This window comes from Diceros bicornis, chromosome 16 (genome assembly GCF_020826845.1).
Source record: "Diceros bicornis minor isolate mBicDic1 chromosome 16, mDicBic1.mat.cur, whole genome shotgun sequence".
NCBI classification, from domain to species: domain Eukaryota; kingdom Metazoa; phylum Chordata; class Mammalia; order Perissodactyla; family Rhinocerotidae; genus Diceros; species Diceros bicornis.
The window spans coordinates 46,456,188-46,475,746 of NC_080755.1; the positions used below are offsets into that span (position 1 = coordinate 46,456,188).

General features: G+C 39.3%; 1 protein-coding gene across 1 annotated transcript; it reads left to right on the top strand.

Moving 5' to 3' along the window:
- The first annotated feature begins 356 nt into the window (after positions 1-356).
- LOC131415435 (dynactin-associated protein-like) lies at positions 357-18,208 on the top strand. The gene is made up of 4 exons (XM_058557171.1): positions 357-465; positions 12,765-12,872; positions 15,098-15,178; positions 15,998-18,208. Exons 2-4 carry the CDS (start codon positions 12,816-12,818, stop codon positions 16,340-16,342), a joined length of 483 nt encoding a protein of 160 aa, XP_058413154.1. The 5' UTR covers positions 357-465; positions 12,765-12,815; the 3' UTR covers positions 16,343-18,208.
- Positions 18,209-19,559: the final 1,351 nt, after the last annotated feature.

Here is a 19,559-nt window from a genome sequence, read left to right on the forward strand (position 1 = left end):
CAAAGCAGAGGATGCATGTGAGTTCAAGGGTACACAATGGCTGATACAAAGAATGTGGTACCCCAGCGCCAACTTTGTTCCCTACTGAGAGGCACCAAAGTTCGGTGGTCTCAGCATCTCTCATGAAGTGAGGAGCTAAAACCCCAGGATTAGAAGCCATTTAGGCTGGTATTGAAAGCGGGGATGATCATTAAGCAAACATCAGCCCTAATTACCTGAAAGCAATTGTATTTTTGCCAGGCCACTGGGATGTCAACTAGTTTATTTGATGTTTTACTTCTTACTGTGCCATCAGGCCTTGAAACTGGGGGTTTTAGTGCAACAGCCTAGCAAAAGGCAGATGGGCCCTCCGATTACTTGTCAAAGAGTTGTTATGAACACAGAGGAAAGAGAGGGAATTGAAAAAAACTCAAAATGACTCGTGTAATGTGAATTTTATTAGACAGAGCTCGCCAATATATTTTGGTAAGTACTTATTTTTAACTTATACATAGAGAGATTTTCATGTGTGTTTGATATTTATAAAATGAACACCTACGTTATCACACTCAGGTCAAAAATAGAACACTTGCAGAACCCCAGAGTCCCCCCATGTTGTAAGCCCAGTTCTGCTTTTCTCCCTCCCTTGAGAGTGTAGGAGGAAGAGGGAGAATCTCCCTCTGCCCTTTCCCTTAAGGTTCTTATGGCTGGCCAAATAATTAACAAGACAGGTTAGCAGGAGAAAATAATACCAAGTTTAATAACATGTATACATGGGAGAAACTCAGAAATGAGCAACCCGTCCCTCTGTCTAAGCTTTTTGCTTAAGTATTGCAGCTAAAGGCGAGGAGCGGGTTGGGGGTGGGTAGTGGCCTGGGACTTCAGAGGGCAGGAGGACAATTCTTTTCAGGGTCATCTATAGATAATGTGGTCAGGGAGAGATAGAGTTTTTTGATAAAAGGGGCTTGGTGCCCCTCCCATTGTAACATCTATTTTACATTATCATTACAGCCATCATGATAGAAGATCTGTTCTAGGAAGGAGCCACCATGTCAAATTCTTTAGGCAGTTAGTGGGGGAGGTCAAATGTCCTTATTGTCTTCAGCTCGAAATAATCCGCATACCAGAGTGGTGCTTCCTGGGGCAGCTTGCCCTGAGCACCATCAGTTCCTTCCTCTGAAACTTCCCTAGAAGTTTCACATATTAAAAGCTGAGCTGGTGACTGTGGAGAGAGAAATCGTGTTAGTATCTGAGTGATAAGAAGTCTGCAAAGAGAGAAAAGAACATAGATTAGAATGAGGATGAACAGGCAGAAAAGAACAAATCGGAGCACATTTCCCCACACTCCATTAAACCAGTCCCCCAATCCTGGAAATAAGTCAGTCCAATAAAATGTGCGAGCTTCGTTTATCTGATGAAAAATGTCAATCTTCTCTTTTAATAGATTTAAGTTAGATATTACTTGACCTGTTTGACTCACATAAAAGCAACATTTTTCTCCAATGATTGCACATGTTCCTCCTTGCTGGGCAGTGAGTACATCCAGAGCACGTCAATTTTGGAGCACCACAGATGCTAGGCTGTTAATCTCTGACTGGAGTATGTTCAAGGTTTGCATGGTGGTGTTGAGCTCTTGCTCCATTACCATAGAGAGATTTAATATTGCCTTTTCCAACTCATAATCTCCAAAGCTGGGGAATAGGACTCTCAAGGCTGAAAAGAACTTGGAGTTGTGATACACAAGTGGATTTTCCACGATTTCTCGACTGGCACGTTTATGTGGCACAATCTTATGAACAAACGAACCCAAGTTTGTAATTTGGCTAGCATTTAAGGTGGAGTGTTTGGTGACAGAAGGAGCCAGGTATCCAAGTCCGCATCGTCCTGACCAATTAGGTGGGAATCCTTTATACACTTTGTTGCCGCATAAAATGAAAACACCAGTGTAGTTTAAAGACAAGGTTAGAATTGAGTCTGTAGTTCCCAGGATCTGGACTATTTCACGATCTGTGCCACTTGCACTGTTACTACCTAAACATCTCCATTTCCCATGAGCTCCTGTCAATCTGCGAGAACAGAACAGATTGCGGAATAGCTGGTACAGGAGGCCTGCAGTCTGATTTTGGCAGCTATAAAGCCTGGTCTTGTCACCTGACCAGGTGAGTCCAGATTTTTGATCCACCCATATATAGTCTGTGGCATTGGGCAGCCTAACCATGCGGATAGCTGCGATACCCCAAGTTGCACATGGGTGGCTCGTAAGCCATCCAGAGCACTTGGTGATTTGGCAAATGTTTGTGCCAGAGGGAGTAGTGATAGAGTCACTTACAATTCCCTTGAGAGTTCTGAAGATGCCACCTGCGGAATCAAACCACAGAGTTTGACTGCAATATTGTCTCGGTATGTCACCCAGGAAAGGTCCAGCGCCATGGTTGCTTTCAATGCAGAGGGAAAAACTTTCACCTATTGCTTGTACTTGGGCAAGGGACAGTCCTTGACCTTCTAAGTAGTCTTTCTGGGGCCCAAGTGACTCACCAGGAGAAGAAGCAGAGTGAAGTTTCCCTTGTTGCGGATACCATACTCTGTTATTCATCCATTTTCCGTACTTAGTCCACCAGGTGTTCATATCAGCAGGAACAAAGACTAGTTCAGGTTCTTTTGCACTATCTAGCTGTTGACATAACCAACAGTCAGATTGATTAGTTAGCGTGGCTAGGTCTTGGTAAACTGGCATAAGGGGGTGTTTGGTCTGTGCCCGACCAGTTGAAAAGGAGAGAGTTAGTAAAAGCAAGACACAGATCGGAAAAGAGCCCATAGCGGAGACTTAGAGAGGGAAGAGGGACAGATAGAGACCAGCACTCTCCAGTTAGCTTTCTAATAAATGATTAAAAAAAAAAAAAAATATATATATATATATATATACACATCCACTAATAGTTTGTGTGTGTCTGAGTGTGTATTGTCGGGAGTTTTAAAGCAAGGGGGAGGAAATGGGTTAAAGTAGGCTTTCTTGATCCGTGATCTTGGGAAAAGCTGTCTACTTCGTGATGTCGGCTGCTTCTGGGGCCTGGGTTTTGGCCCTCGAAATCCTTAGTTTAAGGTCACCTGTGGGGATTATCTCCCAGTTGTCTTGAGAGCGATGTTCTGGGTCTATTTTGGCGTGGCTCGCATGGATCCAGGAAGACTTTTCCTTTATTTTGATGGCAGCGCAGGTCGTCAGTAAGACTTCATAAGGTCCTTCCCAGCGAGGTGACAGTGCGTGTTTTCTTCTAAAGACCTTGATGTACACCCGGTCTCCTGGTCGAAAGGGATGGCAAGGCTTGTCAGAAGGTGGTGGCCATGCCTCTTTTACCTGTTGACGATATGCTTCAAGTATACTAGTTAATTTTTGTATATAACAAGTCATAGCATCAAATTGTTCACTTAAGTTCCCATAATATTCATTTAATCCAGGAATTGAAGGTTTAGAGACGCCAGTAGGCATCGGACGTCCAAAAACTATTTCAAAAGGAGTCAGTCCATGTCTTCTATTTGGAGTATTTTGAATCTTCATAAGGGCCAAGGGCAGAGCCTCTGGCCATTTAAGTCCAGTTTCTTGACAGGCTTTTCCTAGAGTTCTTTTTATACCTAGATTTTTACGTTCCACTTGCCCTGATGACTGAGGGTGATATGAGGTATGAAATTTTAATGAATACCCCAGAGTTTTTGCAAGCAAGTGGTTTATCTCTGCTGTAAAATGAGTTCCTTGGTCTGATTCAATCTATAAAGGAATGCCAAAGCGAGGAATAACTTCAGTTATTAATTTCTTTACCACTGTTGTGACATCTGCATGTCTGGTCGGATAGCATTCAGTCCATCCACTAAACATGCAGACAATAACCAAACAGTGAGAGTAACCTAAAGCTGAAGGCAAGTCTATAAAATCCATTTGGAGTGCCGCAAAAGGCAGCGTGGGCCTGGGAGGACTTCCTGGATCACACTGATTTCTCCCAGAGACTTGGTAAGATTTGCAAGTTGTGCACTGGGAGGTGATTTGGTCAGAAATTTTATGGATGCCAGGGCAAAACCAATTGTCTTTTAGTTCCTTAACTATCCCCCGTTTGCACATATGTCCCATTTGGTGGGAGATAAGTGTAAGCCAAAAAGTCAAAAGAAAAGGAGCTACTGGAAGTCCATTTGGTCTAATGTATAATTTATCTGATAATTGTTTGGCACCCTTTTGTATCTAATTGTCTTTTTCAGATTGTGGGGCATTTGCCTGATAGTTAATAACATCAGTCAGGGATAAAGGCAGGTTTAAAAATTGGGTGGAAAACGGATAAGGGGGTCCATAGTGAGCTGCATGTTTAGCAGCTCTGTCAGCCCTGTCATTCCCTAAAGATATGACATCAGTCTCTTTAGTATGGGCTGAACAATGAACAATGGCAATTTTTGAAGGAAGGTGAATAGCTTGTAATAAGGCTGTAATTAAGTGTCTATTAGCAATAGGGGTTCCTGCAGAAGTTAAGAATTCACGGGATTTCCAAATTGTGCCAACAGCATGGCAGACTCCAAAAGCATATTTGGAGTCTGTGTAAATAGTGGCAGTTTTTTCTTTTGCTAATGTGCAGGCCCTAGTAAGAGCTATGAGTTCAGCAGCTTGGGCTGATCTTATGGTGGGCAAAGAATAAGCTTTAAGAGTTTTATGTGGGGAAACTATGGCATAACCAGTTATTATGCTTCCTCTGGAATTTTGTTTACAGGAGCCGTCACAAAACAGAAGTAAGTCTGGATTGTCTAAAGGGATGTCTGAAAGATCCTCTCGTGGCTTCGAGACCATTTCTATAATTGCAAGGCAATCATGTGGAATGGAGTGGGGCTCTCCATCATCAGAAAGGGGCAGTAAAGTAGTTGGATTTAAAGTGTTGTAACGATGTAAGATGATGGAAGGGTTAGTTAAAAGAGTCTGTTCATAGGTGGTCTGTCGCCGTGTAGACATGTGTTGTGTCCTATGAATTTGTAAAATAGCTGACACAGAATGTGGGACATAGAGGTGAATGGGAGAGCCTAAAGTAAGAGTACTGGCCTTATCAATTAGGGTGGCAGCTATAGCCACCGCACGTTAGCATGGGGGCATGCCTGATGCCACAGGGTCTAGTTGGCATGAGAAATATGTTACAGGACGTATTTGAGAGGCAAAAGATTGCCCAAGAATGCCTACAGCAATTCCGTTATTTTCATGACAGTATAGATGAAAAGGCTTGTCAAAATTAGGTAAGCCAAGAGCCTAGCCGGAGGCATGGACAAAGCTATTTTTAAGGCCTCAAAGGAGTTTAATGTCTCTGAGGGCCAGGAAATAGGCTCTGGGGCGATATCTGGGAGAAGAGAATACAGAGGTTTAGCAAGGGCTGTAAAATTAGGAATCCATTGGTGGCAGTAACCAGCAGCTCTTAGAAATTTACGTAGCTGTTTCTTTGTTTTGGGGAGAGGGATGGATAAAATTGACTCAAGGCGTTTGGGGGTTAGCTTTTGAATGCCTTGAGATATCTCATGCCCTAAGTAGGTAACAGTCATTTGCACCCACTGAAGTTTAGACTTGGAGGCTTTATGGCCTCGTTCAGCTAGGGCTTTCAGGAGAATGAGAGAATCTGTAAGAGACCCCTGCTTAGTTGGATTATAGAGTAAAAGGTTATCAACATATTGAACAAGAGTGGAGCCTTGAGTAAAGACTATAGAATCTAAGTCAGCTTTAAGGACCTGGGAAAATATTGAGGGGAACTCAAAATATCCCTGAGGTATTCGAGTCCATGTTAATTGTCTCCCTTTAAATGTAAATGCAAAAAGAAATTGTGAGTCAGGGTGTAATGGGGATTGAAAAGAAAGCTGAGCAGAGGTCAACTACTGTAAACCAGGCTGCATCAGCAGGTATTGAGGTCAGGATGACAGCTGGATTAGGGACCACAGGATGCCGAGGAATTACAAAAGAGTTTATGGCTCTGAGGTCTTGTACAAATCTATAGATTTGGTTCCCGTCTGAGTCAAATTTGCCTTCCTTTTTTATTGGCAAGATTGGAGTGTTACAGGGCGAGGAAGTAAAAACTAGTACACCCTGTTGCAAAAGGGAGTCTATTATGGGTTGAATTCTTTGCTCGGCATCTCTGGAGAGCGGGTATTGGGCTACTGATGGAAATGGTTTATTTTTTTTCCAAGTAACGTGCACAGGCTCAGCACTAAGCAACAATCTTACCTCATTTGTATGTGTAGCCCAAAGACTGATTGGGACATTCTTTAAAGACTCATCTTCTTCAGAAGGATTTAAATCAGGACAAGTTTCCATCATGGAAAGTAGGAGACTTGGGGCTTGGTCAGAAGGCAAGGAGATAAAAACACCTTTTTCATTACAATTTAGAGTGGCATTGAATTTACATAACAAATCTTGGCCAAAGAGATTTGCTGGTGAACAGTCAGAAACTAAAAAAGCATGATGAGTGTTAAGGGGGCCTAAAGATATTGGAGTGGGTTTAGATATGGGCAGTGAAATAGGCTGTTCAGAGACTCCAACAGCTTGAATAGAATCAGAGGTAACAGGTAGAGATATATCCTTCGAACGGATAGTAGAGAATGTCGCACCCGTGTCAATTAAGAAATCCAGTTCCCGATCCTCTATTTTAAGCTTAACTGTAGGCTCAGGGGTGCGACTGAGGATCGGCTGACCCCATCATTTGAGGGGGAAATGCCCCTCAGGTGGAGAAAAATGAGCCTTTTGGGGGTGCTGGGGCCAAGCGGGAACATTTTTTAAACTTTCCTTTCTCTTAAGAGCGGGACATGCCCTTTTCCAATGCCCTGGTTTCTTGCAATACCTACAAGTGTCCGAAGGCAAATAGGGAGACCTCTGAGTGGGCTTCAGTTTACTTTCAGGGTTGAATTTTTGCTTCTCAAAAGATTCAATTTGCAAAGCAAGAAGAGTTGTTTTTAATTCCTTTTTTTTTTTGCTTTCTTGCTGACAATTTTCAAAGAATTGTGTAGCAGCCTCCATTATTACACTTAATGGTTGCCCTGCCCAACCAACCACACTGTTTTGAATTTGTTTCTTTATATCAGGAAGAAAATTTCCAACTAAAGCAGAAATTAGGAGATTCCTATGTTCTGGGGCTTCCGGATTCAGTGCAGTGTGTCTTTGGAAAGTCTGAATAAACCTTTCAACAAAAGCTTTAGGATGTTCTCCCTCGTTCTGAGTGCATAATTTAATTTTTGACCAATTAACTTTAGGAGGAAACGCCTCTAGAATCGCTCTTATTAAACCTTGAATATCAGCCTCTAGCTGTGCCACTTCTTGGTCATCTGCAGGAGGGCCTGGGAGAGGGTCTGGCCATCTATTTCCTCTATGAGGGGGGTTTTCTCCAGGGGGCCATCTGGCCTGTCTGATAACTACAGTGTAGTCATGGGCTGGAAGAACGCCCCTTAGCAGCCAATCAAGGTCTCGGTGGGTGGGGCTATGAATAGCCACTAATCTTTCTAATTCTTTTCTAAATTTAGTAGGGTCTTCTGACAATGGAGGCAGGAGAGTTTTATAATTTAATAGATCAGCTGCTGTCCAGGGGACATGAATTCTCTGCAGCGGAGGTCCAGGATATATCCGCAATGGACACTGCATAGGAATGTCTGAAGCTGACAGAGCCTGATTACAGAGCCCTGGAAAGTAAGAGGAGTTGTAAGACACAGCAAAACGAACCTTCCTGCCCTTCTTGGGTGTTTCTACTAAATTTACTTCTTGGTTTTCAGCATTTACACAAGTAACCTGTATGCCCCTTGCTTGGAGGTCAGGCCTAAGCGCCCCCTGTAAGTCTTCAACAGTGAGAGAAGTTAAAACAGGCAGCGGAATGCCCTTCGGAGAAGTTGGAGTCCTGGGACTTAAGGGAACTGGCTGAGGAGGTGGCTGAGGAGCTAAGTCTTGAGGGGGAGGATTTGGGCCAGGGGCCCAGAGATCTAAAAGATCTTCTGGGGAGTCAGGGACAGGGAGTTGGGGATATAAGGGATTGTAGGAGGGAGGAGAAAGGGAATTTTCAGTAAATTTGACTTTCAATCTTTGTTCTAACTCCGACTTTTGTTCTTTCACTTTATTAAGAGATTCCCTAAGGCTAGCCGTTATACTTTTCTGGATTTTCTTTTTAATTTGATCTTCCCATAAATATCAATAAGGCAGCTGCTTGGGATGAGAGCTCTCTAAAATATTTTTCAAATATAGAAGTTTTTCCAATTCAAAGGATCCATCGTCTGGCCATTGACGAGTAGGATCTTCATTTGTATATTTATTCCAATAGTGACTCAATCTAATAAGCCTTTTTAAGGAAAGACCAGGAGGTAACTTTCCACACTTAGAATAAATCTTCACCATGGACGCAAGAGGCGTCCCTGGTGAGGGCGCAGATGATGTAGCCCCCATGATCCACAGAATTTACTCCCAAAGATATTCAGAGAAAGTAAAGACCCTCATTGCACAGGCGGTAAGGATGGTGTAGTGAAAACGGTGTCTCCGGTCTCCCACAATAGTGTGGGACGCCTCCAGTCACAGACCTGCTAATCTGTGACACCGGGCAGGCGATACTGGAATGGGGTTTTTCCAGCACTAACAAGCAACGAAGGTTAAGACGACAAAAGCCCTTATGGACTGGGCCCTTTATGACAAACTCCCCTGAGAGCTTGGCACAGCCGGACAAAGAGACAGTTCGGAACCCCAGTCTACTCGACTGGCCACCAAGGTGCACCCCGGTAAATGCACCTTCCGTATGGTGGAGACCAAGGAGAATATTCTCACTGGTCACAAAGCCAAGTTTTCTCAGGACACAGAACAAGACAGAAGGAAAAACCTCATCCGGTTTTTTTTTTTTTTTTATGTGCACAATGACAGCTTTAGTCACGCCTTAGGTCTCTTGGAGCCAGAATAATACCTGGGGGGGAGGTGCCGCGGGGTTGGGGACTGTGTGCTTTTACAGAGTACCTCGTCATTGCAGGGACATTTTTTTGCAGTTGGCAGGGGACCTGTGTCATCTACCCCGTTCCGTGACCCAACTTATCCTGTCACTGGAGTCTTCTGAAAGTGGCAAGCGCCCTAATGGCTCTTAACTGCTCGACCCGTGCCCACCAAATTTGCGGCCTTTTTGGCTTCCAAGATGCCCTTGGCAATGACCTTTACTTCATGTGCATAATAACCCACAGCAAAGGTTGTAGACGCCAGTCTGGTGAGACCCGCAAACTCACCAGTCTGTGGGGCCGGCCCGGACAGCAGGCTTATAGGGCCTATGCCTGCGTCCTACCCTATGGTATTTCTTTCTTATGACAAAAGACACAGACAAAAGAGAAAACCAGACTATCTCTGGGAGGAAAAGGGACCAAGATCAAAACCAAGAGTACTCTACCAAATTTAAACCAAGAGTCACTAAAAGTCCAAGAAACTAGTTTCCCAAATATTTTCTCCTGCCAATCTAAATTTAGAAAGAGAAAAAAATTCTCACCACTTCCTTCCACTGGACTCCGCAGATAGAGATTCTGGGAGGCTGACATGGTAAGAAGTCTTACCTTTTGCCGGCTTTCGTCAGGCATTCCCGTATCTCACCATCTGCAGTAGTCCAGGGAGAAGGCAGGTCTTCCAGCCAGAGAAGGCAACTTGCCAGCCAGTGTGGATCCTGCCGACTACGCCAAAACTGTAGTGGGGAGAGGGAGAATCTCCCTCTGCCCTTTCCCTTAAGGTTCTTATGGCTGGCCAAATAATTAACAAGACAGGTTAGCAGGAGAAAATAATACCAAGTTTAATAACATGTATACATGGGAGAAACTCAGAAATGAGCAACTCGTCCCTCTGTCTAAGCTGTTTGCTTAAGTATTGCAGCTAAAGGCGAGGAGCGTGTTGGGGGTGGGTAGTGGCCTGGGACTTCAGAGGGCAGGAGGACAATTCTTTTCAGAGTCATCTATAGATAGTGTGGTCAGGGAGAGAGAGAGTTTTTTGATAAAAGGGGCTTGGTGCCCCTCCCATTGTAACATCTATTTTACATTATCATTACAGCCATCATGATAGAAGATCTGTTCTAGGAAGGAGCCACCATGTCAAATTCTTTAGGCAGTTAGTGGGGGAGGTCAAATGTCCTTATTGTCTTCAGCTCGAAATAATCCACATACCAGAGTGGTGCTTCCTGGGGCAGCTTGCCCTGAGCACCATCAAGAGGGAACCACTATCGTGAGTTTTACATTAATCATTTCATTGCTTTTTAAAAATAGCTGTATCACATGTATATATCTCTAAACAAGACAGTTTAGTTTTATTTGTTCTTTTATTTTTCCCACTACGTTATATTTCTGAGATACACGCTTTTGGTATGTTTAGCAATGGATCATCCATTTTCTTTGGTGAAAGTATCTCATTGTATAACTATACCACAACTTACTTATCTATTCTGCTGTTGATGTATATTTGGGTCATTGTTTTCTAAACTGACAAATAATGCTACTATGAACATCTGTGTGTGTGTGTGTGTGTGTGTGTGTGTGTGTCTGTGTGTGTCTATTTCCATGGGGAACATATCACGAGTGGAACTGCTAGATCATAGCATATGAATATCTTCAGATTTACTAGATAATGTCAAATGCTTTCCAAGTTGTCTTACCAATTTTTACTGCTGTCAGCAGCATATTTATTTAGGACGCCATTAATGATTTACTCAATAAAGTTTCATAATTTTCCCACTAAAAGTATTGCATCTCTATTAATAGATTTACTTCCAGATACTTCAAAATTTCCTTTAAATATCTCTTTAATATATCACTTTATAAATTTTTAGTTTTCTGAATACTTGTTGTTACACAAAAATATGAAATAATTACTTACACAAATGTATCACATTATTTTTGTGTACTGATTTTGCACCCACTAATCTTGCTGAACTCTTACTCATTCTAATAGCTTGCTTGTGGATTCTTTGAATTTCTATGTTTATAATCCTATTAGATGCAAATAAGAACAGTTTAGCATCCTCATATCATTAATTTCTTATTTTACTGCCCTGGTTAGGACCTTCAGTACAATATTGAGGAGTGGAAGTCATAGTGGACATTCTTGTCATTTTTCCTTCTTTCCATTTTACATCTCAACCCTTCCCACTGAGATTCCTTTTGTTCTGCATTTCTCCCCTCTTGCATTTCTATTAGTGAGTGTCTGCCGGCGATAAACTTTCTCAAATTTTCTTTAAATTTAAACTATCTTGTTTTAACTTTTTACTTGATAGATATATTTGCTGAGCATAGAATTCTAGCATGCCAGGAATTGTTTTTTGAGTACACTGAAGATAATTTTTACTGTCGTCTGACTCCCACTTTTGCTTTAAAGAGGTCATATGTCATTCTAATAAAATGTAGTAGGCTACCTTAAAAAAGAAAAGGTGGGAAGCCAGGTTCCTGCTGCTAACTTTTCCAGGTATTTTGTCTTATTCTTTGCTGCTCTAAGATTTATACCACTACAGAGAAGTTTAAAATTTATCATTTGAAGATCCCAAGTTATCCAACCCTTACATAATAGTGGCCTCAGATACAATCAGAGCAACACTGGATTAATGAGACAGAATTTGTTTTGGTCATAAGGCAAAAAGAAAAAGAAAAAAGCAACTAACAGTGGCTTAAAGCATAAAGTCATTTAATGTTTGCTGAATGAGAAGCCCGGAGGTTTGGAATTTAGTTACATAACATTTTTTCCTATGAATATACCTATTACACGCAAAAAGGCGTCTGCTCTTGAATTAGGATAATGTGTAAGTCTATTAATATTTTAGAAATTCATGTCACTAATCCCACCCCACCCCACAAGTTGTTGACCTATGGGAAATGCATGACTGAAAAAGATCTTTAAAGTCATTTTTTCTCTATTGTATACTGCATTCCAATTTGTCAAACGGTCAGAGAGCATCAACTCTCAGATTGACGTGAAATACCACCTCAATTTTGCATGCTGTATCATGTATGCTTACCCTTGTTAGAAGTGGAAAAGTAGCAAAGACATTCTTTCTTTTCCAGCTCCTGCTCATCTAAAAGACTAGGATTTATCAGAAACAGTGACAATCATTACATAGCCTAAAGCAAGATACAATGTCCTGAGAAGCAGGCAACATTTACCATGGATAATCTTTGATTTCTATAATGAAGAGCTACTGAAGTGTACTAATTTCCTATTTTTATCTTTAATTCTAGCTAAAGCCATTTTAGTAAGTTTTTTTTCCTTATTTATCTCAATATCAATGGTTATATTGAGACCATTGACTTCAATAGTACAGCAGATTTTAATCACCATTCACCTAAATTGATCATGATCCAGTAATCTCAATATTGTTTTATTTTTGGACAGTTTTGAAATTAGTCATCACCATAATCCCTCCGTTTGCTTAGCCACAGAATTCTGCAATATCCCTAATAAAGGAGTGGTTTTGTGGGCTTTTTTAGAAGCAAAAACTAAATTCCTGACCTCTGAGAAATCAAATTTAAGTGATTTTAAATAAACTTTGTGAAATAAGGAGGGCAAGGGTGTACGTCTGCTCGGAATTCTAGAGTCATTCTTACAGTTGAGATAATTTTCTGCACGTTGTTTTTTGAAGGGAGTGAATTTTTCCATTTATTTTTCTCCAGCTAACGTAAATTGAGTACTCTGGGGTTGAATTTGGAAATTTTTTTCAGAAGATGGATGACTATTAGTTTCCATAATGTAGATTGAATAAACGCACAGTTTTGAATTTTCATAAATCCAGTATTTCCTAACTTCTAATCCACAGAGTGAGTGCAGACATCTTTGGAGCTGTGTGTGAAGTACCAGCACCCTCAGAATGGATGGAGAACAAAGGCAACAGGCTGTGGATATTGAGCAAAATGCGGCTGAGCTGGTGAGCATTGTAAATACCTTTTAATTGCTTTCCTGCCTAATATTCTTGCTTTCAACATTTAACATTTAACCCTTCAAGAAAATTAAGTTGCATTTTTTATGTTTGCTATTACAAGATGAACGGACTCTGGAATGTTATCAACAATAATCATTAATGTCAAGGGAGTTATTTAGTATGCCAAATAGTCCTTTCACATCATTTGGGAACTGTGCACTACACTTTTTGCCTAAATTTTTGATATTTATATCAGAAACCTATGATAAGTTACCAGTAGACAAAATTTTAGCAGATGATTTAAAATGTTATGTTGATAGCAAATATTAATGATATTATTTATATTTCTACATATTTTGAACCAAAGAAAATATTCTCATTGGCCTACTTGTATTTAAAGTAGTAATTTATGGAAAATGTCTCGTGGTGGAGAGACTTATGCTTAAAATGTGTTACTCTAGTAATATAAAAATCATATTTCTTAGAACATATAAATGATCTCATTCATCATTCTAACAAATCCCTTCATTTTACAAATGAGGAAATTGAAACATTAGGAGTCCACCTAGCTAATGGCAGAGTAAGAAATCGAACTCAGGTTTCTCACATATAATCTTTTCATTATAAGAAACAACTTTTCAAAAAAATTGACTACTATGTTCCTAACAAAGAAAAGTAAATTTTAAATTAACTTGAGGTTGTAGAACTGAGAGACAAATTGGACAAAATAAAAAGAAAGATAGGGTTTGATATAACAATTGTTTTGCAACTTAAATGTTATATTGGTGATCAGTTTGGTAATTCAGTAATTATACCACTATAACCTTAAATTGTAGGATGCCTCATATTTCAAGGAATTCACAAAATATCATTGTTTTAATATCATACATACATCATTTTGTTTCCTTCTCCTTTTCATAATATGTTAAATATGAGTTACGGTATTTCCCCATATGCCAAAAACATTTATGCAATTTATTCCATTAAGTCAAATAATTAGTTAATTATCCTAAAAAAAAAAAAGAACCCAAACAATAAAACCAACTTCTGAGACTATGAAAAGCAGTGGTTAGAATTTCCCATTTTTTAGTAATCTGACAGACAACCTGTAACCTCTTAGATCCCCCAAATCAAATGGTAGAAGATATATATTTTTTATAATTATTATATGATTTTATTTGCTTATTCTAGAACATTTGGAAAATATAGAAAAGTACAAAGAAAAAATAATCACTCATGATCCCTTCCAGAGAAAATCACAGCTAAAATTTTGCTTTCAGTCTCCCCCTACCCTCATCTAATCTAATTTTATTCTTTTGGTTGATTTATTTAGTCATTTTTTTTGAAATTTTTGTCATTTACCTAATTTTTTCCCCAAAAAATTTCCATAAAGATCTTGAATAAATGTCCTCTTATAAAAGGTTTCTGTAGTATAAGCTCCTCATCCTCTGAATTTTAATTAAGTTGTCTTTTTGTTCCTCAGTAGAGTTTTAGGGTTATCTTAATATAAATCCTATGGCATTTTATATACTTCATTACTACGGTGAATAGCAGTTGCTAATACACACACACACACATAAAACAAGTGCTGTTACATATATTCTTCAGATTTTTATAATCAGCCAACTTAATGAGTTCTTATTTTTGATATGATTATATGGGATTCTGTTTGCAGACAATCATATCATGGGCAAATAACGTTAATTTTATTTTCACATTTCCATTATTCATACATATTGACAAGAACTTCTAAAAAAACATTAGCTAATATGGGTGATAGGAGACATTCTTCGCTTCTCCTGACTTTAAAGGAATGAGCCTGACATTTCACTGTTAAATATGATGTTGGTCATTGTTTTGAGGTAAACATTCTTTGTCATATTGGGGAATTATTCTTTTATTTTTGGTTCGCTGAGATTTGTATCGTTTTCTGCTTTTGTCAGGACTAAATGTTGAAATTTGTTAAATGATCCTTGGGCACCTACTAAGGTGATCATTTTATTTGCCTTCTTTGATCATTTGGTATGAAAAGTGTATTTGTATAATTCATGTCATTAAACCATGAGTAGAGTTTCAGATTCTCCTAGACCGCAGCAGCTATTTCTTCATTTTATACATATTGGATTCACATCATTTATGTATATTTCATGTTTATGGTCCTGGATAAAATAAACTTTCCCCATCCTTAACAGAGTTGTTTATTTGTTTGTTTGTAAATTCTTTCTCTGCAGTTACTCAGAAATCCATACTGCTCAAACGAAGAAACACACAGTGGTTGTAGATTACCCAACATGATGGTCCAGCCGAAGCGGGTGAGATTTGGGGACTGGGGGAGGTGGAAGTCTTCAGTAGTCTTTTGGAATAATGGTGAAATGGGACAGGCAGGCCCTGCTCCGTCAGCCCCTCTGCATGGCTCTACTCTCCTTCAACCTCTCACTGACCGCTCCTCCTCTAGCTACTCTATACTTCTCCGCACTGCCACCCCACAATCTCCTGGCAACCCCTGGGACCTCCAGCCCCCACCAGTTTATCAGTGCTGTATTCTATTCCTTTAAGATCCTGCCCCATGCCAGAACTAATTATTTTTCTATTTTGACGTCTTTCCAAGCTCAAAGTCCTTTAATTTATGTTTAAGAGATGAAAATGTATTTAATAAATAATTTTCTAATTATAAAATCTCAATAAATAATGGGAAATAGCAGACAAACAATGAGCAAAAGAATATCTGCAATTTTCCGTCACCTAAAGATAACCAATCTAAATGTTTTGATATGCCTTTTCATTATTTTTCTACCCATGAAAACTAATTAGATTATTTAATTTATACAGCAACGTTAGTAGTTGGTAATAACTTAATGTAATATATTCTTGAGGCACCCTATTTGCATTTGAGATCACGCCTTATTGCTTTAGTATGAAAGAGTAAATAGAGGGGACATTTTGTCCTCATGGACTTGTGGACAAGGGCTGTGTATGTGTGAGAGAGAAAGAGAGAGAGAGAGCTGAAAATTATACTTTAAAATATATCATTTGGAGTAATAAAAAAGTTAGCCTTATTCTAACTGAAACTAGTTACCTAAGTCACCACTAAGTAATTTGCTGAAATATTCACTTTCTATAATTCTTCACAGGTTACAGGAAAACAGTGGTCACTCTGGAAAACATTTCTGGTGTGTCTGTTGGCCTGTCTAATTGCTACGGCCCTTGTTGTTCTGGTTTTATATTTTGTCCACTTTGGCAAGCCCACTAACATTACCACCGTCATCATTCACGCAGACAGAACGTCTAATCATGTCACCTGCATCCCTGGGTCTACCTCATCTCCCACCTCATCGTCCCTGCCTGGATCTCAGAGCACTCTGCCTTCTACCCTTGTGGCACACCAAAGCTCCTCCACCATGGTGCCTCGATCTCCTATGGAGACCACTAAAACCACAACATGGGGCCATAAAATTATCACTGAAAATAAAAAATGACATTTTTGAGCTCAGCCTTCCTCAAGCCAGATCAACACCCTTACCCTGAAGGAGGCATGTCCAAGGTGTTCTCCCCTCCCTGCCAAGAGGTTATGTGGCTTCATGAGATCTTGCCCCTCTTGCTCAGTCATTTGCTGGCTTCCCAAATGGTGATGACTCAGTCTTGGGCCCTCCAATGTTCAAATGATTGGAAAAGAAAAATTTCAATAGAGCCTAGTTGATTCATCCCAGCTGGGGCCTAGAGCATCCTTTTCATCCCTCTGCACAACCAACCTCATTTATCACTAATGAGGATTTCAGCTGCTGAAGAAGCTGCCAGGTGGACCCTGCTCTACTTAGCTTCCTGGTTGTTGATTATTTCCCAGTCTCATACACTTGACTATTTTCAGCATTTGTATTCAAGTGGCAAAAGAAGGAAATGTTCAATTAAAGAGATTAATGAACAGGAATTATTATATAACTATTGATCATTACAGAAGGGTTCTTCCCATTAGGGAATTCAGAAAAGAGGGGAGATCAGTGAGGTTCAGAATAACCAAGGGAGATTTCAGAGAAGGGTTGAAAGTTGAAAAAGGGTGCGAGTTTGGATTTAAGAAGAGATTATTAAAACAGAAAATGAGAGGGCCAAGGGGTTTGATAGAATTAAAATTAAAAGTACACTCAGAAACACTTCAAATGTAACAAGTGTTGTATTTTATTTATAGGCACTTTTTCACTGATATTGTCAATATCACTTTTCATATTTGATATTTTGCTTAATCTCTAAATAGTACTATAAACTACTACAGTCATGCACCGCATAACAACGTTTTGGTCAACAACAGACCACATATACGGCAGTGGTCCCATAAAATTAGTACCACACAGCTTAGGTGTGTGGTAGGCTGTACCATCTAGGTTTGTTTAAGTACACTCTATGATGTTTGCACAACGAGGAAATCACCTAACGGTGCATTTCTCAGAACATATCTCCATTATTAAGCCATGCATGATTGTACTTATAAAACTTGAACTTTTAAACTGTTTTATTCTTGTGCTGTAACTTTGAGGGCACATTGCTTATGATTTGCTATGAGACACAAGACTTGCTCAATGTTACTTATATTTGGAGTGTTTAATACTCCCTAGAAGCATACGCATTTTCAATCTGGAAGAGACTTGAGAGTTAAAGCAACTTGCCCAATCCACACCCAACCTCCCAACTCTATAAAAGGGAAGACCATCCCAGAGAAGAGGAACTCCTGAGCAAAGACTCAGACCTTATGAGTCGACAGTAGAGCTTGGATCTCCAGTTTACAATTTCTGACTCTCTTTTTGCACACCATTAGAGGTTCTAAAAGTGTTGTTTTATTCTTCAAGATTTCCTAAAGAAGATTTTGTATTCTATATAATTCTAGGTTGGTTTGCTGCAGTCATTAATAGAACATGTAAATTAGCACAGACCATGAGGCCTTGCTGAGTAATTAGGCTCTGCAAAGTAAGATTAGAAATGTGGTTATTCTTCAGATAATTGCAATTTATGGGCAGCTGGTATTATTTCTCAGACACTAGTAAGTGTAAAAATTTGAGCCTTTGAAGAATAATTTTTATACCACAAACATTATTTGACAATAGAATTTAAGAATGAAGAAAGGTATTATATAAATCTTGGAAAAGAAATTTCACGAAGCTCTAGATAATATTAATAAGCACAATGGAATAAGTGTGCATGCGTTTTTTTCCAGGGTAGTTTTAAATCAATTCATTTCTATTGTATTTTTTATTTACCTGCCTGTGAAGAAGAAAGATTAAGTTTAGTAGGTTTGAATGTGCTTCCTTATATGATTTAAACTTTGTTTTGTGATATAAAAGTAAAAAGAGCTTTTAATAAAAAGACAAAATAAATTTACTGCTAATAAAAATTTTTTTAAAAGTTTTGTGTCCTGAAAGCCATCCTGAGTAACTAGATGTTGTGACAAGAGCTGTTGTTTTCTTCTTTTACTTTTAGAGAGAACACAGAATGCAGTAGGGTAATAAGAGAAGGATGATTTCTTTGAGGATTGTCTCTCAGCAATGAATTCCTATGTTAAATATTGAATTGGAGGATATTGTAATTAAGATTATCAGAGATCATCAGGTTTCAGTGCTCTGTAAAACAGGGATGTGAATGAGCTCTTGGATTCTTTTTTTACTTTAGACTTTTATGTTTAATAAAATACTAAAATAGTAAACAGAATTGAGGAAAGTATCTTGAGTTAAAATACATAACTTGAACAAAAATTTTACAAAGTACTATGAAAATACTAAAAGTGAAGTCTGTATATTTGATAAATAAGTACATTGCCCAGTTTTAATGACTTATTCAGCAAAGATTAAAATCATGCATAAATTCTAATATTTATTATTTCAAAAATTTATCCAACGAACTTGAATGATAGTAATATATTTTAAATTAGTCAGGAAGCTTCTTTATTTAAAACATCTTCTACAAGCACTATTTTTTTTTTTTTTTTTTTTGGTGAGGAAGATTAACCCTGAGCTAACCTCTGTTGCCAATCCTCCTCTTTTTGCTGAGAAAGACTGGCCCTGGGCTAACATCCGTGCCCATCCTCCTCTACTTTACGTGGGATGCCTGCCACAGCATGGCTTGATAAGTGGTGTGTAGGTCTGCGCCCAGGATCTGAACCTGCAAACCCCCGAGCTCCGAAGCGGAGTGCACGAACTTAACCACTACACCACCGGGCTGGTGCCTATAAGCACTTTTGTGAGTCCATCAATTGTTCTTAAATGCAAAGTAACTTCATGTGAGATTAAAATGCTAAGTTTTCAAAAACACTTCACCAAATAAGAGTGTAATTCATTTCTTTAGATGCTTTACTAAAAAATGTTCTATTGGGCATTTTGTTCCCCAAATAGGTCCATTTATTTATGCTGAAAATCTGCTGTAATAAATAGCCCTGCTCCATGATGATGTCCACAAATATTTTAGGGAAACCTTTCAGAAAGCTTACTTTTTAAGCCACTCACTTGGATATTGTGCAGTTTCAAAAGTTTCTTGAATTTTGGAACAATCTCTACTTTGTAACAAATTATTATTTGTGAACTTTCACCTGCTTAGTCTTTAAGTTCTTCAATAATCTCCAAAGCTTCTTATTGATTGCCATCATAGCGAGAGGCATCTAATATCAGTGTCATGTTCAAGTCAAACATGTTTCTAGGGGCTGGCCCGGTGGCGCAA